Consider the following 24293-nt stretch of genomic DNA (forward strand, 5'->3'; position numbering starts at 1 on the left):
GTATGTACATAGTGTGTAGTAAAGGAATATTTATTTACATATATACAATTTACAGGCAACTAAAACGGCTATAGGCTCCCGGGGAGGTGGGAGGGCGCATGTGAATCTGCAGCGCAACATGCCACGAACAGATGTACATTTGGTAAGTGACATTTTCCGTTCGATGGCATGTGTAGCTGCAGATACACATGCTGTGCTTAGACTACAAAGCAGTAATCCTCCCAAAAGCGGTGGTCAGCCTGTAGGAGTTGAAGTGGTTTGAAATAATGTTCTTAATACAGCCTGTCCTACTGTGGCTTGTTTTGTTGCTAACACATCTACACAGTAATGCTTAGTAAATGTATGGGGTGCAGACCAGGTGGCTGCCTTACAAATCTCTGTCTTTGGTATATTACCTAAAAAAGCCATTGTGGCACTTTTCTGTCTAGTGGAGTGTGCCCTTGGTGTAATGGGTAATTATCTTTTAGCTTTAAGGTAACAGGTCTGTATGCATTTGACTATCCATCTGGCTATGCCCTGTTTGGATATAGGGTTACCTGCATGGGGTTTTTGGAAAGCTACAAACAATTGTTTTGTTTTACCAAATGCTTTTGTTCTGTCTATGTAATACATTAGCGCTCTTTTTATGTCTAATGTATGCAGTGCCCTTTCTGCTACTGAGTCTGGTTGTGGAAAGAAGACTGGGAGTTCAACTGTTTGGTTTAGATGAAACGGTGATATGACTTTTGGTAAAAATTGTGGATTTGTACGGAGAACCACTTTATGTTTGTGTATTTGTATAAAAGGTTCTTGGATAGTAAACGCCTGTATTTCGCTAACTCTTCGTAGTGAAGTGATGGCTATTAGAAAGACTACTTTCCAAGTCAAGAATTGGATTTGACAAGAATGCCTGGGTTCAAATGGTGGCCCCATGAGTCGTGTAAGTACAATATTAAGATTCCACGAAGGTACTGGTGGTGTCCTTGGAGTTATGATTCTTTTTAGTCCTTCCATAAAGGCTTTAATAACTGATTCTAAAAAGCGATTTTGTATGTTTAATCTGCAGATAAGCAGATATTGCAGTGAGATGGATTTTTATGGAAGAAAAAGCCAGATTTGATTTTTGTAAGTGTAGTAAATAACTTACAGTGTTTTGTATGGAGGCATCTAGTGGCGTAATTTGATTTGCCTGGCAGTAGAAAACAAACCTTTTCCATTTATTAGCATAACAATGCCTTGTTGTCGGTTTTCTTGCTTGTTTAATGACCTCCATACACTCATTTGAAAGGTTTAGATATCCAAATTCTAAGACTTCAGGAGCCAGATTGCTAGGTTGAGCGATGCTAGATTCGGGTGTCTGATCTGTTGTTTGTGTTGTGTTAACAGATCTGGTCTGTTTGGTAGTTTGATGTGCGGTACTACCGAGAAGTCAAACAGTGTGGTGTACCACGGTTGGCGAGCCCACGTTGGTGCTATGAGTATTAGTTTGAGTTTGTTTTGACTAAGTTTGTTGACCAGGAAAGGAATGAGCGGGAGAGGGGGAAAAGCGTAAGCAAATATCCCTGACCAGCTGATCCATAGAGCATTGCCCTTGGACTGAGGGTGTGGGTACCTGGACGCGAAGTTTTGGCATTTTGCGTTTTGTTGCAAACAGATCTATGTTTGGTGTCCCCCACCGGTAGAAGTAATCTTGTAGTATCTGGGGATGTATTTCAAACTCGTGAGTTTGCTGGTGATCTCGACTTGAGATTGTCGGCTAACTGATTGTGAATACCTGGTATATATTGTGCTATCAGGCGAATGTTGTTGTGAATTGCCCAATGCCAAATTTGTTGCGCTAGGAGACACAGTTGTGACAAGTGTGTGTCCCCCTGTTTGTTCAGATAATACATTGTGGTCATACTGTCTGTCTTGACAAGAATGTGTTTGTGGACTAGAAGGGGCTGAAAGGCTTTTAGTGCTAGAAAAAACTGCTAGCAGTTGTAAGTGATTTATGTGAAGTTGTTTTTGTTGACTGTCCCATTGACCTTGTATGCTGTGATTGTTGAGGTGTGCTCCCCACCCAATCATGGAGGCGTCTGTTGTGATAATGGAGTGAGGCACTGGGTCTTGAAAAGGCTGCCCTTTGTTTAAATTTACAGGGTTCCACCATTGAAGCGAAGAGTGTGTTTGGCGGTCTATCAACACTAGATCTTGGAGTTGACCCTGTCTCTGGTCCATTGTGTTGCTACGCACTGTTGTAAGGGCCGCATGTGTAGTCTTGTGTTTGGGACAATAGCTATGCATGAGGACATCATGCCTAGTAGTTTCATCACAAACCTGACCGTGTATTGTTGGTTTGGCTGCATGCTTGATCTTATATTTTGAAACGATGTAACTCTTTGTGGCGATTGCTTTTTGTGTGTTGAGTGTTGTTCCCAAGTATTGCTGTATTTGGGTTGGTTGTAAATGCGATTTTTGGGAATTTATAGAAAACCCTAGTTTGTATCGAGTATCTATTACATATTGCGGGTGAATTTGACATTGTTGTTGAGTGTTGGCTTTTATTAGCCAATCGTCTAGATACGGGAATACGTGCATTTGATGTCTCCTTATATGAGCTGCTACTACAGCTAGGCATTTTGTAAATACCCTGGGTGCTGTTGTTATTCCGAATGGCAACACTTTGAATTGGTAAGGTTTGCCTTGTATTACAAACCTGAGGTATTTCCTGTGAGATGGATGAATGGGTATGTGAAAATACGCATCTTTTAGATCCAGTGTTGCCATGTATTCTCCTTGTTTTAGTAAGGGAACTACGTCCTGTAGTGTTACCATGTGGAAATGATCTGATTTGATGAAGAGATTTAACGTTCTGAGATCTAGAATAGGCCTTAACGTTTTGTCTTTCTTTGGGATAAGGAAATACAGGGAGTAAACCCCTGTTCCTTTCTAGTGATAAGGTACCAGTTCTATGGCTTGTTTTGCTAGTAGTGCTTGGACCTCTATTTGTAATAGGTCTAAGAGTTGTATTGACATTTTGTGCGCGCTTGGTGGAACATCTGGAGGGAATCTTGTGAACTCTATGCAGTAACCATGTTGGATAATTGATAGAACCCGTGTGTCCGTGGTATTGTGTGCCAAAATGTTGTGGTAATTTGTTAATCTCCCCCTCACCAGTGATATGTGTTGGGAAAGTGTGACATTGAAGTCACTGCTTGCTACTAGGGGTTTGCTTGGCAGGCTGAAATTTCCCTCTTCCTCTTGGGAACTGTCCTCTGTAGGAACCACGAAACCCCCCTCTCTGGTACTGAGACTGGTAAGTGGGCTTTGTTTGGGAAGTGGATGGTTCTGAGGGATGGTGTCTAAACCCTCCCCTAAACTGTGGTTTCCTAAATGTTCCCCTGTATTGAGAGGAATTGAGCGCGTCCATGGCTTTGGCCTTGTTCGTGTACTTCTTCATTTTTTCTATTGTGGAGTCCACCTCCAGCCCAAATAGCTGATTTTGATTGAACGGCATGTTCAATACCGCCTGCTGTATCTCTGGTTTAAAACCAGAACTTCGCAGCCATGCATGCCGTCTAATTGTGACTTCTGTATTGACAGTCTGTGCCACTTTATCAGCAGAGTCTAGTGCAGAGTGGATCTGGTTGTTTGATATGGCCTGTCCTTCTTCCACCACTTGTTGGGCACGTTTTTCCAACATCTTTCGGTAGATGTTGGATGATGTCTTGCATCTCGTCCCAATGTGCTCTGTCGTAGCGGGCAAGGAGGGCTTGTGAGTTGGCAATACGCCACTGATTGGCCGCTTGCGATGCCACTCTTTTCCCTGCCGCATCAAACTTACAGCTTTCCTTATCAGGGTGTGGCGCATACCCTGATGACTGAATTTTCCCGTTTTCTTGCAGCCTCCACTACCACTGAGTCCGGAGGGAGCTGTTGTGTAATAAACACAGGGTCTGATGGGGACAGTTTATATTTTTTCTCGACCCTTGGCATGATGGCTCTCCCTTTTACTGGTTCCTGGAAAACCTGTTGTGCATGTTTAAGCATGGCCGGTAACATTGGCAGGCTTTGGTACGATTCATGCGTGGATGACAGAGTGTTAAACAGAAAGTCATCCTCCACTGGTTCTGAGTGCACTGTTACATTGTAAAATGTTGCTGCTCTGGCCAGTTCCTGCGTGTAGGACTTGCTGTCCTCTGGAGGTGAAGGTTTTGTTGGCTAACACTCTGGACTGTTGTCCGAAACTGGTGGGTCGTATAGATCCAAGGGGTCCGCATAGTCCTGTGTCATCCCAGTATGTGTGGGTGACTTTGCCATTGGTATACCCACTGGTGACAACTGCGGTGATTGAAGTGGGGACGTTTGTGGTGTGAAATGTGGTGGTGGCAACTTTCTCTAACCACCTTGGCTTTTTGTTCATCTCAGTCTCATGAAAAGCCAGTTTTCTCTTGAACTTGAGCGGAGGGATGGTTTGTATTTTCCCTGTGTCTTTCTGGATTTGTAGCCTTTGCTGAGTTTGGTCAAGCTCTTCCAAATCCAGTTCCTGCTCGAATCTGTGCCTTTCCTTGAGATGACATGCTATGCATAGACTAAAAAGCAGTTAGTCCTCCCAAAATGCGGTGGCTAGCCTGTAGGAGTTGAAGTTGTTTAAAATAATGTTCTTACGACAGCTTGGCCTACAGTGGCTTGTTGCTGTGAGAAAACATCAACCCAGTAGTGTTTTGTAAATGTATGGGGAGTTGACCATGTGGCTGCTTTACATATATCAACCATTGGTATGTTTCCTAAAAATGCCATTTAACCACCTTTCTTTCTTGTAGAATGTGCTTTACGAGTGATCAAAAGTTGTCTTTTTGCTTTGATACAGCATGTGTGTATGCATCTAACAATCTATCTTGCTAAACCTTGTTTTGATATAGGACTGCCTGTATGTGGTTGTTGGAAAGCAACGAAAAGTTGCTTTGTTTTCCTAAAATCTTTAGTTCTGTCTATATAGTACATAAGAGCTCTTTTGAGATCTAGGGTATGAAGAGCTCTTTCTGCCAGAGTCTGGCTGTGGAAAGAAGACTGGCAATTCCACTGTTTGGTTGATGTGAAATGGAGATACTACTTTTGGATTTGTTCTAAGTACAACTTTATGTTTGTGCACATGGGAAAAAAGGTTCTTCAAGAGTGAATGCTTGTATTTCACTAACTCTTCTTAAAGTAGAAATAGCTACAAGGAAAGAGACCTTCCATGTTAAAAATTGAATTTGACAAGAGTGCATGGGTTCAAAAGGTGGTCCATGATTCTGGTAAGTACAATATTCAAATTCCACGATGGAACAGGTGGTATTCTAGGTGGAAAAATACGTTTTAATCCATCCATGAAGGCTTTAATAACAGGAACTCTGAATAGAGAACTATGTTGAATAGTCTGTAAGTATGCAGATATTGCAGTAAGGTGTATCTTCATGGATGAGAAAGCCAAATTAGATTTTTGCAAATGAAGTAAATAGCATACAATATCTTGTATAGATGCTGTAAGTGGATCAGTGTTTTTTTTACACTGACAGTAGTAGACAAATCTTTTCCACTTGTTTGCGTAGCATTGTCTAGTAGCAGGCTTACATGCTTGTTTAATTACTTCCATACATTCTGATGGAAGTTTTAGGTAACCAAATTTTATGACTTCAGGAACCAAATTGCTAGATTGAGAGCATTGGGGTTTGGATGCCTGTTTTGACCTTTGTTTTGTGTTAACAAATCTGGTCTGTTTGGGAGTTTGGCATGAGGTACTACAGACAGATCCAGGAGTGTTTTGTACCAATGCTGGCGTGCCCAAGTTGGTGCTATGAGTATCATGGTGAGTGACGTTTGACGTAGTTTGCTGACTAGAAATGGAAGGAGTGGGATAGGGGGGAAAGTGTAAGCAAATATCCCTGACCAATTCATCCATAGAGCATTGCACTTGGATAAGGGATGTGGGTGTCTAAATGTAAAGTTTTGGCATTTTGGCTTGTTGCGAATAGATCAATGTCTGGTGTTCCTCGCTTTTAAAAGTACTTTTGACGTACTTGAGAGTGAATCTCCCATTAGTGTGTTTGTTGGTGATTTCTGCTTAGGAGATCTGCCAGCTGATTATCTATCCCTGGAATATATTGTGCTAGTAAATGAATTTGATTGTGAATTGCCCATTTCCAAATTGTTTGGGCTAGAAGGGACAGCTGGGATGAATGTGTCCTGCCCTGTTTGTTGAGGTAATACATGGTTGTCATGTTGTCTGTTTTTATGAGAACATTCTTCTGTTTGAGAAGAGGTTGAAACACTTTTAGGGCAAGAAACACAGCTAATAATTCTAAGTGGTTTATGTGTAGCTGTTTCTGTTTGACATCCCATTGCCCTTGAATGGTTTGATTGTTCGGGTAGCTCCCCAACCAATCATTAATGCATCTGTTGTGATTATGGTCTGAGGCGCAGGGTCTTGAAATGACCACCCCTTCATTGGATTGCTGTGATTCCACCATTGAAGGGACACATGTGTTTAGCGGTCCATCAACACTAGATCTTGAAGATGACTGTGTACTTGTGACCATTGTTGTGAAAGGCACTGCTGTAAGGACCTCGGGCCAGATGTAGCAAAGTGTTTGCGCCTCGCAAACTGCGAAAATCGCCGTTTGCGAGGCGCAAAAGCCACTTTGCTATTCAGAAATGCATTTTGCGAGTCGGCTCCGACTCGCAAAATGCATTTCCGACTCGCAAATAGGAAGGGGTGTTCCCTTCCTATTTGCGACTCGCAGTGGGATGCAATTCCATTTGCGACCGCGTACGCGGTCGCAAATGGACTCGCAGTTACCATCCACTTCAAGTGGATGGTAACCCACTCGCAAATTGGAAGGGGTCCCCATGGGACCCCTTCCAATTTGTGAATTGACCCAAAAATATTTTTTCAGGGCAGGGAGTGGTCCAAGGGACCACTCCCTGCCCTGAAAAAATACCGAAACTAAAGGTTTCGTTTTTTTTTTTAAGTGCAGCTCGTTTTCCTTTAAGGAAAACGGGCTACACTTCAAAAAAAAAAAACTGCTTTATTTAAAGCAGTCACGAACACGGAGGTCTGCTGACTACAGCAGGCCTCCATGTTTGCGAGTGCCTATACTCGCAATGGGGCCGCAATTTGCGACCCACCTCATGAATATTGATGAGGTGGGTCATTGCGACCCCATTGCGAGTCGCAGTCGGTGTCTGAGACACCGTACTGCATAGCAAATTGCGACTTGCAATTTGCGAGTCGGATGGACTCGCAAATTGCAAGTCGCAATTTTGCATTTTGCTACATCTGGCCCCTGATGTTTAGTCTTGCATGTGGAACTATCGCTATGCAACATGCCATCATTCCTAGAATTTTCATGATAAATGTCAGTGTATTGTTGATTTGGCTGTATGAATGGTATGAGATTTTGGAAAGCATGTATTCTTTGTATATTTGGATAAGCTAGGGCTAGTTGAGTATTTAAGATAGCACCTAGGTAAGGTTGTACCTGTGCTGGTTGAAGGTGTGACTTTTGGTAGTTTAGAGTGAACCCTAGGGTGTGCAGTGTTTCTATCACGTAACGAGTATGTTGTTGGCATTGTGTAAGATTGTTTGATTTTATTAGCCAATCGTCTGGATATGGAAAGACATGGATGTGTTGTCTTCTTAAGTAGGCCACTACTACTGCTAGACACTTTGTGAACACTTGGAGCTGTTGTTATGCCAAACGGCAACACCTTGAACTGGTAGTGTTTTCCTGCTATGACAAACCTGAGGTATTTTCTGTAAGTTGGATGGATGGGTATGTGGAAATACGCATCCTTGAGATCTACAGCAGTCATGTAATCTTGTTTTGGTAGTAGTGGAATACCATCTTGCAGAATTACCGTGTGAAAATGCTCTGACAGGGTGTATATATTGAGGGGCCTGAGGTCCAAGATTGGCCTGGGGGTGCCATCTTTTTGGGGGATCAGGAAGTATAGTGAGTATACTCCTGTTCCTTGTTGAGAATGTGAAACTAATTCTATTGCTTGTTTTAATAGTAGAGATTGTACCTCTTGTTGTAACAGAACGGTATGTTCTGGGGACAATTTGTGATATCGTGGTGGAATGTTTGGAGGGGTGGAGATTAATTCTAGGCAATAGCCATTGCGGATAATTAATAATAATACCCAATTGTCTGTGGTGATGTTTTGCCAATGAGGGTGGAATTACTGTAGTCTTCCCCCCACAGGAGATGTGTGGAGTGGAAGGGAGGGAAGGAAGTCACTGTTTAGGTTGTGTTGTTGTCTGTTTAGAGGTTTGGAATTTACCTCTATTCCTGAAATACTGACCTCTATAGGATCCTCTAAACCTACCTCGTTGATATTGGGTTTGTTGCAACTGCTTTGTTTGGGAGGTGGAAGTATCTGAGGACTGTAACTTGAAGCCTCCTCTAAACTGTGGTCTGCGAAAGGAGCCGCTATATGGGGTGGTGTATAAAGCGCCCATTGCTTTTGCAGTATCGGAGTCCTTCCTCAGTTTCTCAATCGTGGTGTCTACTTCTGTGCCAAATAGGTGCTTTTTGTCGAAAGGCATATTAAGTACTGCCTGTTGAATTTCTGGTTTAAAAACAGAGGAGCGCAGCCATGCATGTCTTCTAATTGTGATGGCAATATTTACACTCCTTGCAGCTGTATCATCAGCATTGAGGGCAGATCTTATTTGATTATTGCTGACAGCTTGTCCCTCTTCCACCACTTGTTGTGCTCTTTTTTGATGCTCCTTTGGGAGATGCTGTATAATATCTTGCATTTCGTCCCATTGGGCCCTGTCCTACCAGGCTAGAAGTGCCTGAGAATTTGCAATTCTCCACTGATTTGCTGCTTGTGTAGCAACTCTTTTACCAGCTGCATCAAAATTTGCTACTCTCCTTGTCAGGAGGCGGTGCGTCTGACAAGTGGCTGTTTGCCCTCTTTCTTGCCGCACTGACTACTACTGAGTCTGGAGGGACCTGATGAGTGATGTAATCTGGGTCAGTAGGGGCGGGCTTATACTTCTTATCAATTCTAGGGGTGATAATCCTAGCTTTTACTGGTTCATTAAAAATTTGGTGTGCTTGTTTAACCATTCCTGGTAACATTGGGAGACACCGGTACCTGGAATGAGTAGAAGGCAGTGTATTAAATAAAAAGCCTTCTTCTAACGGCTCAGAATGCATGGTTACTCCATTATAAGCTGCTGTCCTAGATATTACTTGGGTGTATGCAGTGGTGTCTTCTGGAACAGAAGGTTTTGATTAATGTCTGGGTCATTGTCCGGGATGGGATCAGGGTCATAGAGGTTCCATGGGTCTGCTAAATCTCCACGCGAGTATAAAGAATGTGTTGGAGAAGGCAGTGGTGGTGGGCTATTTTGAGGTGAGAAAGAGAGCTGTGGAGATTGAGGAGGAGCAGTATGGAGAGGTAGTGGCTTCTTTTGTTTTTAAACCTTCGCTGGTGGTTGCACAGAGTCTAGTTCCTTGTGGAAAGCCAGCTTTCTTTTGGTTTTTAAAGGGAGGTGCAGTGATGATTCTTCCTGTCTCCTTATGAATATGGATTCTGGACTGTCTCTCATCCATAACCTGTAATATTGGTTCAATCTCAGGGTGTTCCTCAGAAGTTTTTCTGAGATTCCATGATAGGCCTTGTAATCTGTCTTAATTTTTTGGAAAGTCCTTGTTCCTCTGTATAGGAGGATTTGTTTCGGCTCAGAGGTGTGTTGTTTTTTCAGTCCCGAAAAAGAGGTCGGAGGTCTTGGCTCCAAAGCCGGTTGCCGAATTTTCGACTCCAAGGAATGGGGTCTTTTACTGGAGTCTGAAACGGTGCTTTTAACAGATTAACAGATTTGCTCAACTCTGAAGTAGACGGAGGAGTAGCCTTTTTCGGCACCAACCCCAAAGGACGGTCGCCAGCAGTCTTTTTTTTGGGCCGAACCATGAACTTCCGGCAGTGGTGTACCCAAAGCCTTTGAATGTTTTTTGTGCAGGGGTGTAGAAGCAGACGTACTCACGTGCTGTCCAGCTCTGATGGGTCTGTCGTCTTCCGATTCCTGTTCGGAGTCTGTGTCTCGAATGGAGACTGCTGTCTGCCCCTGCTCTTCCTCCTCGACGCTGAGATGTTCGCTGCTTTTCAATGCCATTTCGAGTCTTTGGCCTCTGCGATCTCTGAGGGTCTTCTTTGATCAAAATGATCGACAGGCCTCACAATCTTCCTCCCGATGGTCTGGAGAAAGGCACAAATTACAAACCAAGTGTTGGTACTTTGCATGGCACCGAGGGCATAATCGGAATGGAGTCCGATCCATCAGGCTTCCCACACGGTAGGCCCAAACAGGCCAGAGTCGGGCGCATGCGCCCCAAATGGAGAAAATGAAGGTTCTGACGGTACGACCGGTTCGATGCTAGATGGGAACCGCAATCGAAACAATACAGATGAATCAGGTGGTTTTCTGAGGTTTTCCAAATCGAAATCTCGTAGCAAGAGGAAACTCGTCCGAACCGACCGCAGAAAGAAAACAATCTAACAACGTAGTCGATGCCCAGGCACACTGGAACTGAGAGGAGGAGTCACTCGATCCTGTGACTCCGAAAAGACTTCTTCGAAGAAAAACAACTTGTAACACTCCAAGCCCAACACTAGATGTCGGAAGAGCTATGCACAGCATGTGTATCTGCCGCTACACATGCCATTGAACATATATTTAAACACACTAAAAAACAAAGGTTACAGGGACATTATAGTTGGGTCACAGGTACAGACACAAAACCATAGAAGTCAGCAATTTTATTTATCTCAAGTATCTATAAATCATGCCTTAGGTAACTATAACTTGCAGTTTTCTATTCAAGAATTTTACAGAAAATGTTGCAGTGATATCAATGATGTCACAGAAGAGGTCATGAGTGATGTAGTATGTAGGGTAGTTAGCAGTGCATAGCGATTGTGTAAGTTATAGTTACCTTAGGGCATGAGTTATAGTTATGTGAGATAACCTAAACTATAACTGCTGAATTTCTATGGGTTTGTGTGTGTAAAATCTGAACCTAACTATAACATCCATGCAACCTTCCTAATGAGTCTAAATTGTAAAGATCATATCAGGACAAGTTGTAGTTGGAAATGTGAATGTTTTCAGGTTGTTATCCACTGAACAATGTACACAAAGTGGTTATGTACTATATACTGTATTTTGAAAAACAAATCTGTAGCCAATTATCTCTGTCCTATGTCAAAGGGACACAGTAAAAATACAGTTGTTTATGGGTTCTGTGACATATGAGTGGTATATATGATGTTAGAGAGTATATTGAGTATTTAATAGATGGGGGTGAGATGGTTCTCTTGAATGAATAAATATGTCCTAAGTATTGTTTTTTGATATATCAATCAAAGAAGTGTAACAAAAAAATACATGTAATAAATAAATATATGAACTATTCTTTGTACATAAAGAAATGTTTGTGTATATGTGAGCAGACTGTTCAGAGCTGTGAGTTGGAGGAGGGTATTTTTTGTGTTTTTTCTGCTTAACTGTATATAAATACCCCCATGCATAGTATTGCTACTGAAATGAAATAATTTTAAACACAAGTAACTGATGAATTCACATAGTAGCATAAAATAAGCATCTGCATCTAATAACGTGCTACTGTTTTAGAGTAATAATTTAAAGGGTGATAGTGTACAAGAGAAAATAAACATGTGATTGTCGTATGAGAGATCTGACTTCCTCTGTAGCTGGCATCAATTACATTATAACAATCATCTAGCAGAAATATAACTAAGTATAAATGAAAATCTTGCCAACTGGCAAACTCAGCATTGAGAAAATCAGTTCCATGGTGCTACCACATAGTTGGCTTAAACTCCAGAATTATTTGTTTAAGAACCCTCAACAAATGTTGAAAGTCTCTGCTTTTACAAATTACTGCTAAACGGTAAAGATAAAATTTAGGATAGTAACCACAAAACCTAAGTTAGCATTTACAGCTTCACAAACTAAGTATGGAGGAACTTCACTGTCTCAAAGTACTGAAGTATCCCAGATGAAACCTTTACGCAACAGACAATGCAAGAAAATGAGACATATCAGAAAACATCTAAACTAACATGGTATCATTAAATGCTAAATCTAATTGAAGTTAAAGTGAAGGAACATACTTACTTTGAGCTACATGCAAGTGTTACAACTCAACTACTGAAACAGTCAAATGTCAAGCATTGTCATTTTGTGAATCAGAAGCAGCATAGATCACAGTGAAGCATAGGCGTAAGAGGGTTCAGATAAAGGAAGGGCTAATCAGATATTTGGTGTAGTCTGACCAAGAAACTCAGCTACCAGAGGACTCAGAACCTTGATGGTCACCATTAATCAATCTATGTTTTTGAGCAGTCAGCAAGCTACGTGACAGGACTGACAGCTTTGCTTTACAATTTATAGGCAGTAGCTTAGAGAAACATTCATGAGGTAGCTTAGAGAACCATTCCACCAGGCAGTCTACAACTATTTTCTTTAATCACAAGTTTTTTTATTGGCATCAGGGTGGACATGAAATCAGTCAATGCCATAACACATTCCAGTATAAACGTGTGAGTAGCAAGTTACAAAAATTACGGTGTTGCGCTTAATGCAAGACTTTCAGTGGTTTCTGCCATCAGGATCTATGTGTTTCCTCCACCACCAGTGGGATTCCAGATCTTACCCAGATCAGGCCCCTTAAACATATGGAGAATATGCAGTATTGTACACTTGGCCCCTTCCAGCAGTGCTGCAGTCCCTTATGGAGGTACAAGGTAGGAGGTGAATCTCTTGTATAAACATTATTTAGGCAACCTAGTACAAGAGCGAGGAGTGAACCTTATTGTGCTTAATGGGTTGATTGAGACCTCTAATTTTCCAAGAATGGACCTGTAGCGCGCTATATTGATTATGTTACTTAGCCTGTAAGCATTTATTAGTGGCATTTAGGGCTGTAGATTCACATGCTCTGCATACTGCTGCCATCTAGTGCGGGTCACGATGTGTACAAGTTGTTTTTCTTCAAAGAAGTTGTCAGTCACAAGGTAAAAGTGACCCCTCCTTTCGGCGATACTGTGCATGGGCATCGACTTCATTGTTAGATTGTTTTTCTCCAGTTGGGTGATAATGGAGTGTGAATATAGAGTTAGTAGAAGATGTCCATGCATGTGAAGTGCAATGAAATATTGCAACGACCACGGGTGTCCAGGGAGGTTGGCGGGCGAATGTGAATCTACAGCACTACAAGCCACAAACAGATGCTTACAGGGTAAGCAACCATCTGTGCCATCCCAAAAGCGGTGGCTAAAGCACGAATGTTGCAGTTGTCCGAAAAAGAGTACGAAGCACAGTTTGTCCAACATTTGCTTGTTGCCATGTGAAAATATCCACACAGTAATGTTTAGTAAATGTGTGTGGATTTGACCATGTAGCTGCTTTACAGATGTAAATTATTGGTATATTAAAAAAAAGGCTATAGATGTACCTACTCTACGAGCTGAGTGTGCTCTAGGTGGTATGGAGAGAGTTCTTCTAGCTTTACTATAGCATGTTTGTTATACATGTGATTATCCATCTTGATATGCCTGCTTTAGATATAGCCTTCCCTGTATGTGGAGGTAAGAAAGCCACAAAGAGTTGTTTAGTCTTACGAAAGTCATTAGTCCTATGCTCTTTTAACATCTAAGGTGTGTAGAGCTCTTTCAGCAACTGAATCAGGCTGAGGAAAGAAAACTGGTAGCTCAACCAAATGGTTCAGGTGAAAAGTGGAAACCACTTTTGGAAGAAATTTTGGATTGGTACGAAGGACTACCCTACCTTATGTATCTGGAAAAAAGGTACTTTTCAAGTTAATGCCTGAATCTCATTCACACATCTTAGTGAAGTGACTGCTACCAGAAATGATACTTTGCAAAAGAAAAACTGGATTGGACATTTAAGTAAAGGTTCAAATGGGGGGTCTCATAAGTCTGATAAGTACAATATTAAGATTCCACATTGGTGCTGGGGCACCTTACGTGGAATAACACTCTTAAGACCTTCCATAAATGCTTTGATACCTAGAATTTTGAATAATGTTAAATGTTGTCTGTTTTGTAGATATGCTGCTACTGCTGCCAAGTGCAGCTGTAATGAGGTCTATGCTAGCCCACAAGTAGAACAAATAGCAAACAATATTTTAAATAGTTACATTAAACGGATCAATTTGTTTTGACAATAGATAAACCTTTTCCACATAGCGGTGTAGCATGCTCTGCTTGAGGGTTTGTGCGATTTCTTACGAATGGTCATACATTCTAGAGGTATATTTAAATATCCAAACTCTATGACCTCAGAAGTCAAATTGCAAGGTTTAGTTCTTTGGGATTTGGGTGTCTGATTTCTCCATGGTTCTGAGTGAGAAGGTCCGGGCGTAGGAGAAGCTTCTTATGTTGAACTACTGAAAGTTTGAGTAGCGTTGTGAACCATGGTTGGCGTGCCCAAGTGGGAGCCACCAGAATGCGGGTAAGAGAAGACTGCCTGAGCTTCCTCACCACAAAGGGAAGGAAAGGGAGAGGTGCAAACATGTGTGCAAATATCCCTGACCAACTCATCCATAAAGCACTGCCCTTGGATAGAGTGTGTGGGAGCCAGGAAGCGAAGTTTGGGCATTCTAAGTTGTTTGCTGTTGCAAACAGATCCATGTGTGGAAACCCTCACCAATGGAAGTATTTATGTAGGTCTTGAGGGTAGAGTTCCCACTTGTGGACTTGTTGCTGTATGCTGCTGAGTAGGTCGGCAAGATCGTTGTCTGTCCCTGGGAGGTGTTCTGCTAACTACTGAATGCGATGGTGAATTGCCCAATGCCAGATTGTCTGAGCTAGTCGAGACAACTGTAGAGAGTGCGCCCCCCCTGTTTCTGTAAATAAAACATGGCTGTTGTATTGTCCATCCGGACTAGAACAGTCTTGCCTTGGAGATGAACCAGAAACGCTTTGAGTGCTGGGTGAATGGCTTGAAGCTCCAAGTAATCTACGTGTAGATCTTGATCTTTGGTGTCCCACAACCCTTGTATTGAGAGATGGTGGAGATGAGCATCTCAACATGTAAGGGATGCGTCAGCTGTGAGAGTGATCTGGGGAACAGGGTCTAGAAATGGCCACCCTTTTGTCAGATTTTGTGTGTTCCACTATTGCAGAGAAGAGTGCATGTGGCTGTCTACCAACACTAGATCCTATAATTGACCCTGTGCTTGAGACCACTGATTCGCCAGACACTTCTGCAGTGGAAGCATGTGTAGTCATGCATGTGCCACTATTGGAATACCAGATGCCATCATTCCTCAAATTTTCTGGACTGTTTGTACTGGAATACATTGATTGGAGAGTACTTGTCTCAGAGTTGTTATATCCCGAATCCTGATTGTACTTGGATAAGCTAACCTTAAGTGAGTGTGTAGAACAGCTCATATATAGGGCTGTATTTGAGATAGGTTTAGATGTGATTTTTGTATGTTGATGGTAAACCCGAACTCATGTAGGCGATGTCTGTGTGTGCTGAAGTCATTGCTGAAGCAAACTGGATTTGATAAGCTAATCATCCAGATAAGGGAAGACTTGAATGCTTTGTCTGCATAGATGGGCTGCTACTATTGCGAGACATTTTATAATACACAAGGTGCAGTTGATACTCCGAATGAGTCTACCTTGTATGACAACTCAGATATTTTCTGTGTGCTGGATGTATTGAAATGTGGAAATAAGCATACTTTAGATGAATGGCAGACATTAAGTCTCCTTGTTGTAATTGTGGTATTGTAGGGTGACCATATACAAATGTACTGACAGAATATATTGATATAGTGGTCTGAGATCTAGAATTAGAATAAGGGACCCATCTTTTTGGGGTATGAGAGAGAGAGAGTACAGAGAATAAACTCCTGTTCCTTTTTTTTGATGACCTGGAACTAACTCTACTGCTCTTTTGAGAAGGAGGGCCTGTACTCCTTGATTTAATAACTGCAGATGTTCTAGAGCGAGTTTGTGCTTTCTCCATAGTATGTTTGGAGGTGTGGTTATGAGCTCCAGGAAATAACCATATTAGATAATTTCCAACACCCACTGGTCTGCCGTTATGTTTTGCCAGTTGGCAAAAAATTGTTATAGACATCCCCCAACAGGTGTTGTGTGATCGAGGGGAATGAGAAGAGAGTCATTGCTTTGAGGTGGAAGGAGAGGTACGAGTGAAGGCACTTCTTCTTCAACCTTTGGAATTATTTCCCCAATATGACCCTCTATAAAAACCTCTTGAGGATGTTGAATGTTGTTGCATGAAAGAGGTAGAGGATTCTGATGTTGCTTACCTATTGCTTTGTTTGAAGGTTGGTTTAAGAAAGGAACCTCGGTTTCCAGGAGTTTGTAGGGTCCCAATAGACTTTACAACTTCAGCATCTTTTTTCATTTTTTCTACAGCTTGGTCCAATTGTGGACCAAAAAGGTGTTCCTGATCAAAAGGGGAATTTAGAAGCATTTATGAACTTCAGTTTTAAACCCTGATATACGCAACCATGCGTAACACAGTAATAACACACTAATGTTTATTCCCCTGGCAGCTGTTTCTGCCACATCAAGAGCACATTTAATAGAATTGTTTGAAATTAACTTACCCTCCAGTAGGAAAGTGTCACTGTTGATGTCAACTTGATTGAGAGTGTGCTGGGATCCTGCTAACCAGGCCCCAGCACCAGTGTCCTTTCACAAAAAATGTACCTTTGCTTCCACAATTGGCAAGGCCCTGGTACACAGTAAGTCCCTTGTAAAAGGTACCCATGGTACCAAGGGTCCTGTGGCCAAGAGAGGTCTCTAAGGGCTGCAGCATATATTATGCCACCATAGGGGACCCCTCGCTCAGCACATGCACACTGCCCGGCAGCTTGTGTGTGCTGGTGGAGAGAGAAAGGCAAAGTAGACATGCAGGGGTGCCATGCCCACAAACCATTGCCTGTGGCATAGGTAAGTCCCCACTCTAGAAGGCCTTATGCAATAAGGCAGGGTGCACTATACCTCAGATGGGGGCACTGCTTCATGAGCAATTTGCCCCTACAGTTATCTAAGTCCATTCTTAGATATTGTAAGTGTAGGGTAGTCATATTGTATATATGGTCTGGGAGTTTGTCATTGCGAACTCTACATCACCATAATGGCTTCACTGAATACTGGGAAGTTTGGTATTAAACTTATCATCACAATAAACCCATACTGATGCCAGTGTGGGACTTATTGAAAAATTCACACAGAGGGCATCTTAGAGATGCTCCCTGTATGTTAGCCCAACTGCTAATGTAGGACTGACTGGTCTGTGCCAGCCTGCCACTTTCAGACAAGTTTCTGACCACATGGGACGAGTGCCTTTGTGCACTCTGTGGTCAGAAACAAAGCCTGTCCTGGGTAGAGGTGCTTCACACCTCCCCCTGCATGAACTGTAAGAACCTGGTAGCTTCGGGTTCCAGTGTCCCGGAGCACTCCAGCTAGGGGAGATGCTGGCCCCCGTACAAAGCCCCACTTTTGGCGGCAAGTCCGGTGGAAAATTAGGGGAAACATGGAGAAGTGACCACCCCAGCCAGGACCACCTCTAAGGTGCTCAGAGCGGACGTGACCCCCTCCCTGCAGAATCCTCCATCTTGGTTTGGAGGACAGGGACCAATAGGGATAGGAATAGGAATGTGCCCCCCTCCCCAAAGGGAGTGGGGGCACAAGGAGGGTGTAGCCACCCTCAGGGACAGTAGCCACTGGCTATTGTCCTCTGACCCCTAACACGCCCCTAAATCTAGGATTTAAGGGCCTCCTTGAACCCAGCTCACCAGATTCCTGGCGACCTACAAGAAGAAGGACTGCTAAGTTGAAAACCCCAGCAGAGAAGAAGGAAGACAAATGCTTTGACCCCAGCCTTACTGGCCGGTCTCCTAGCGGGCCCAGCGACCTCTGCCAACACCAGAGGACGACCCTGCACCCAAAAAGACCAAGAACTACCTAGGACAGCTGCTCTGTCTGAAGAAACCTATAACCAAGGACTCCCACCTCACTTTGGATGCGTGAGTCTTGACCCCTGTGCACCCGACACCCACAGCCCGTGTCCAGGTGGTCCACCCAGCAAGAGGGTCCCCAGGCAACTGTGAGCAAGTGCCCACCCTGGGTTGACCTCTCCACCCCTCCATGACGCCGCCTGCAGAGGGAATCTCAAGCACCCCCCTGACTGCGAGCTGCAGACGAAGATATCCGACAGCTAAAGGACACACTGCACCCACAGCCCCCAGGCCTAGGAGAACCCAACCCCCAGTGTCTCATCGTTCAGCAGGCGGCCCTCCTCCCTGTCCAACTGGTGGTGTGCCCGAGACACCCCCCCCTGGACCTCGCCTGCAGCCTCTGAGTGACCCCCTGGGTCTCCCCATAGACCTGCATTGGAAACCCAACATCCTGTTTGCACCCTGCACCCAGTCGCCCCTGTGCCGCTAAGGGTGTGAGTTTGGTGCCTACTTGTGGCCCCTCCAGTGCTCTTCTAATCCCCCCTGGTCTGCCCTCAGAGTCGGTGATACTTACCTGCTGGCTGACCGAATTCCGAGTACCCGCTGTGTCCATAGGAGCCCACATTAAATTTGCTCAACTTTGAACTCTGCAACCGGCCAGGCCCGTGTTGCTGGTGGTGGATGTACGGGGTTAACTTGAACCCCAACCGGTGGACTTCCTAAAACCCGGAGACTAATACTATAAGTGTTGTAAACAGATGTAACTCTTCTTCCCCCCAGGAACTGTTTGAAAATTGCAGTGTCCATTTTTAAAATAGCTTTTTGCCAATAATTCAAAAACTGTATTACTTACCTATTTCAAACAAAGTACGGTTGATACCTGTGTGAAATACAAAACTTTTAAGGTACTTACCTGCAACCTGAATCTTGTGGTTCTAAAAATAAATTAAGAAAATACATTTTTGCAATATAAAAAAAAAAACATTGTTCTGGAGTTAAGTCATTGAGTGTGTGCTTCTTCTATTGTCCATGTGTGTACAACAAATAGTTTGCACTACCCTCTGATAAGCCTAACTGCTCAACCTCACTACCACAAATAGAGCATTAGTATTATCTATTTCAGCCTCTGTCAAGCATCTGGGGACCCCTGGGCTCTGGGCACCCTATATCTCACTTTGATATAGTATAAACAGAGCCAGCTTCCTACACTTCCTGTACATGCTACTGTCCCTTCTTTTTAACTTCTTTGGGAGATGTTGAATAAAGTCTTCCACCTCATCCCAGTGTGCTCTGTCATATCTTTCCAAGAGTGCTTGCGTGTTGGCAACTCTCCAGTGGTTGGCTGCTTAAACTCCCACCCTTTTGCCTGATGCGTCAATAAGCTTGGACTCTTTGTCTGGAGGAAGTGCGTCCTCAGAAGTTTGAGAATTAGCTCATTTATAAGCACCAGAAACTACTAAGGAATCTGTAGAAAAGTGCTGCTTAATATAAGGAAGGATCCGATGGGAAAGGTTTACATTTTTTGTCAACCCTGGGTGTAATTATTTCAGCGAGAACAGGGTCTTTAAAAACTTTCACCTGCATGTTGCGTCATTTCCTTTAACATGGGCAGATATTGAGGTACCCTAGTGGTCGAAGAAAGGGTTTCAAATAAGAGATCGTCTTCTATAGGGTCCTTATGTAATGGGACCTGGTGGTATGCAGCAGCCCTAATTACCAACTCATTGAATCATGTGGTGTCACGTGGTGGAGATGGCTTTGTCGGATATAAATCTGGATCTGTGTCACCTGGTGGGTCAATATCATATCTGTCACAAGGGTCTAATAGTGGCTGCTGAGTGTAATCATCCCTCCCCTGACCTTCTACATGGGAGTGTGGCACACTAATGGAGTTTCCTCTATTATATCTTCTGCCCTCGAGTGTGAGCAGTGTGGTGGAGGAGGTGAAGGAAAGGGTGGTAAAGGTGGAGGTATCAAACTGGTGGCGATGTCCTTTTTCTTTTTCTTCTGTGGAGGTGGCGGTGGCTGGATATCAATAGCCTCATCGAATAAAGTTTGCGATGATCCGACTAATATTTGGTTGAATAGGTATATATTTTTTTGTAGATCCAGCTTCTCAAGCCATAGACTGTAAAATAGGCTCTGGCACCGAAACAGATGGTCTCAATCCAACTGATGAAACTTTTGATGACAAAGGTTTTCGTTTCGGTGCCAAAATGCTCGATGCTGATGTTGTCGTAACCGAACAGCCTAGGTTGGGTCAATGCCGAAACCTTTGAGGCCAGTTTGTGGACGATGTACTTAGGCTTGGCCTTCGGTGCCGAGCCGGAAGGCGAGCATCCTTGGCAATTGTTCAGTGCAGATCATGGACTGAGGGCAGTGGTGGCCTGGCAGCCATAGTGTCTGTCGCAGTCGAATGTTTCTTTGTTATAGGGCCTTTGTACTCACTGTGTGCTGCGACAATGGTACCAACTGTGTCTGCAAGCCCTCCTCAATCTCCGACTTGGATCCAGAATCAGAAATGGATAAGGCCTCCTTTTCCGCTGCCGAAGCCTGATGTTACTCCTCCTGCAGCTCGACGTTCAGAAGCCCGAAGATGTATGGTGTCTCCGAGTTCGCTGCATGAGTTCTTTTCGCTGCATTTCTTTGAGACGCGCCTGGCGATCCCGCAGCATTTTGTCAACCGAAACGACTGATAGGCCTCACAGTTCTCCTCGTTGTGATCTAGTGATAAACAAAGGTTACACATCGAGTGGAAGTCCGAGTGTGGATATTTGGCGTGACACCTAGTGTCCATTCCATCAGCAGCACATTTCTGTTTGATACCAAAGTGTGAGAAAAAAAAGAAAGAGGCCCGAAGGCAAATTCGTCAACCCGACGAAGTGTAGTTTGCATCCTGATTTCACAGTATATAAAATTAAACAAAATTGAAAACAATATTGACGAGTATGGAAGTCAAAGGTTGGTCTGAAGGGAGCCCCAAACAGTCTCGGACCAGAGCACCGACACCCTGATGGTGGAAAGAGAACAGTCTAATAATGGAGTCGATGCCCATGTGCAGTATCATCGAAAGGAGGAGTCACTTTTACCTCATGACTGACTTATTCTTTAAAAAAAATATATATATATATATATATATATATATATATATATATATATATATATATATATATATATATATATATATATATATATAAATATATAAAATTATAAATAAAAACTTGTACATGTCCGGAACCAACATTAGATGGCAGAAGTATGAAGAGCATGTGTATCTACAGCCACACATGCCATTGAACATGTTAGTATCATAGTGGCCCCTGCAAACAGCCCACGAGCCAGGGTATCCCTGCCCTTCGTCCCCGCCCTCTCCGTCCCTACTCACATTAAGTTGTGTGGGGTGTAGAAATAAAAAACCAAAGTAACTAGAAAGAGACCCAAACCCACCGCCCTTATACAGGCTCCCCAACTGCCCACCCATGCAACTCAGTAGCTGCAACAAGCAGCATTACCCACCCATAACCCAACCACCCCCCCCACCCCCACAAGGGGATCCAGTAGTAAGAAGAGAGGAGAGAAAAGATGAGATAGCTACCTCCAGAGATATTCTCACATGCAGCCCTGCATGTTCAGAGTGTGACCAATAGGTCATAAGACTATTCTTCTCTGCCCCCTATGGTGATTCTATGTCCGATTGCTTTCTGCCCCCTCACCCTCACCTATGGGAAGACACATATAGACAGAGGTATGATGCTCAGGGCCTACCACCAGGGCAGATGCATGAATGTAGATCCTAAAAGTTAACAGCCAAAGACATAAATAAGCCTCTCAGTTGGCCGGTCACAGCAGGTCCTCCGCCATCTGCAAAGTAACAACATGGAGGGACAGAGAGCCATATAAACTGTCATGGTCATCTAGTGGGGTCCCTTCAGAGTTATCCTGGTGCACTGTGAAAAGAAGTTAGCTGAACTGAAGGTAATTCATTTATCATTATTATAAAATACATACAAATCTTACCTCATCCCATTCCATGGTGTTTTTCCTGTACCGAATGATGTACTTCAAATCAACAAAATTTACTGGATTATCCCATTCAATTTTTATGGCATTGGGTAATTCTGGGACACAAATCAAGGAATGAATGTTTGGAGGTCTGAACTTCACTGCAGAGAAAAACACAAACCAATTAAGTGATGGGTTTTCACATTTAGTATTTAGACACTTACTAGAGCAGTACAGTAAACTGGTTGAGAAACTGTCAGAAAAATAAAATAGTTACAGTTTCAAAGTGCACAGAGCAAACTGAATGGCTGCTGGGAGTAGACAATCATTTTTACCACACTTGTTGAATCGTACCTTACATTACCCAAACAAACATGAACAGACTAGAGGAAAATGAATTTGGAGAAGACATTAGTGACTAAATATAGGCTGCCAACATTTCTAAACATGACCATTAAGTACTGGCTCCCTTACCCACTGAGCTACCTTATCACCAGCCTAGATTTAAGATTTTGTTGTACATACTATGCAATGATAAAGACAAAGGTCCATTTCAAGAACCCTTTCACATAGTGATACTGTAAGGAAATGCCTTCCTTGGCATGGTTACCTAATGACATTTTGCCTTTTGTTGATGCCAGTTATGACTGAAAGTGTGCTGGGATCCTGCTAACCAGGCCCCAGCACCAGTGTTCTTTCCCTAAACTGTACCTTTGTTCCCACAATTGGCACAGCCCTGGCACACAGATAAGTCCCTTGTAAATTATACCACTGGTACCAAGGGCACTGTGGCCAGTGAAGGTCTCTAAGGGCTGTAGCATATATTATACCACCCTGGGGACCCCTTACTAAGCACATGCACAGTGTCTTTCAGCTAGTGTGTGCTGGTGGGGAGAAAATGACTAAGTCGACATGGCACTCCCCTCAGGGTGCCATGCCCACCTCTCACTGCCTGTGGAATAGGTAAGTCACCCCTCTAGCAGGCCTTAAAGCCCCAAGGCAGGGTGCACTATACCACAGGTGAAGGCATAGTTGCATGAGCACTATGACCCTACAGTGTCTAAGCAAAACCATAGACATTGTAAGTGCAGGGTAGCCATAAAGAGTATATGGTCTGGGAGTTTGTCAAACACGAACTCCACAGTACCATCATGGCTACACTGAAAACTGGGAAGTTTGGTACCAAACTTCTCAGCACAATAATGCCAGTGTGGTATTTATTGTAAAATACACCCAGAGGGCATCTTAGAGATGCCCCCTGAAAACATACCCGACTTCCAGTGTAGGCTGACCAGTTCCTGCCAGCCTGCCACACAGCAGACATGTTGCTGGCCACATGGGGAGAGTGCCTTTGTCACTCTGTGGCTAGGAACAAAGCCTGTACTGGGTGGAGGTGCTTCTCACCTCCCCCGGCAGGAACTGTAACACCTGGTGGTGAGCCTCAAAGGCTCACCCCTTTTGTAACAGCGCCCCAGGGCATCCCAGCTAGTGGAGATGCCTGCCCCTCCGGCCACTGCCCCCACTTTTGGCGGCAAGGCTGGAAGAGATAATGAGAGAAACAAGGAGGAGTCACCCACCAGTCAGGACAGCCCCTAAGGTGTCCTGAGCTGAGGTGACCCCTGCCTTGAGAAATCAAGGTAGTTCCTTTTGTTTCCTCAGCAGCTTGCTGCCTTAGGCCTTCAAGAGAGGGACAAGTTTCTTCTCCCTTGCACAGCTGTTCCCTTGAGGGTTCCCCTGGGCCCAAGAGATCAACGTGATATGGTTCTAACTCTATAGGCTTAGTTCCCTCAGGGGATAGAACTTCTTCCTGAGAAGAGAGGTTCTTTTTCTTTTTCTGTGCTGAAGCTGGTTCCCCGGTCGACTTTCCTTTTCTCTTGGAGGGTTGGGCCATTATTCCAGACTCCAACACCTCTTTTTCACCCTGAGCTCTGCACTGTGCCCTAGTCTTGACACACACCAGTTCAGGGATACCCAGCATGCATGGGTTTTGAGTTCTACCTCAGCCCATGCTGAGGACTCCAGATCATTTCCAAGCAGATATTCAACTGGTATAGCAGAAGAGACTACCACCTGTTTCAGGCCAGTGACCCCTCCCCATTCTAAAGTTACTATAGCCATGGGATGTACTTTAGTCTGATTGACAGCATTGGTGACTGGATAAGTTCGTCCATAGTGACACTGGCACCTGTATCCCTCAGGGCTTCTACTCTAGTCCCATTAATAAAGAGCTGCTGCCTGTATTTTTGCATGTTAGGCGGCCAGGCAGCTAGTGTGGCTAAG

The 24293-nt window shown here is 43.7% G+C and overlaps 1 protein-coding gene across 6 annotated transcripts in view; it reads right to left on the minus strand.

The window, feature by feature from the left end:
* The window catches only part of IL6ST (interleukin 6 cytokine family signal transducer), a 477893-nt gene that overhangs the window by 309580 nt on the left and 144020 nt on the right, over positions 1-24293 (minus strand). For all 6 annotated transcript variants that reach the window (XM_069222264.1, XM_069222292.1, XM_069222274.1 and 3 more), the window contains one exon: positions 22029-22174. In XM_069222264.1, coding sequence (XP_069078365.1) covers positions 22029-22174 — 146 coding nt within the window. The remainder of the gene's footprint in view (positions 1-22028; positions 22175-24293) is intronic.

Source organism: Pleurodeles waltl, chromosome 1_1, assembly GCF_031143425.1.
Source record: "Pleurodeles waltl isolate 20211129_DDA chromosome 1_1, aPleWal1.hap1.20221129, whole genome shotgun sequence".
Taxonomy (NCBI): domain Eukaryota; kingdom Metazoa; phylum Chordata; class Amphibia; order Caudata; family Salamandridae; genus Pleurodeles; species Pleurodeles waltl.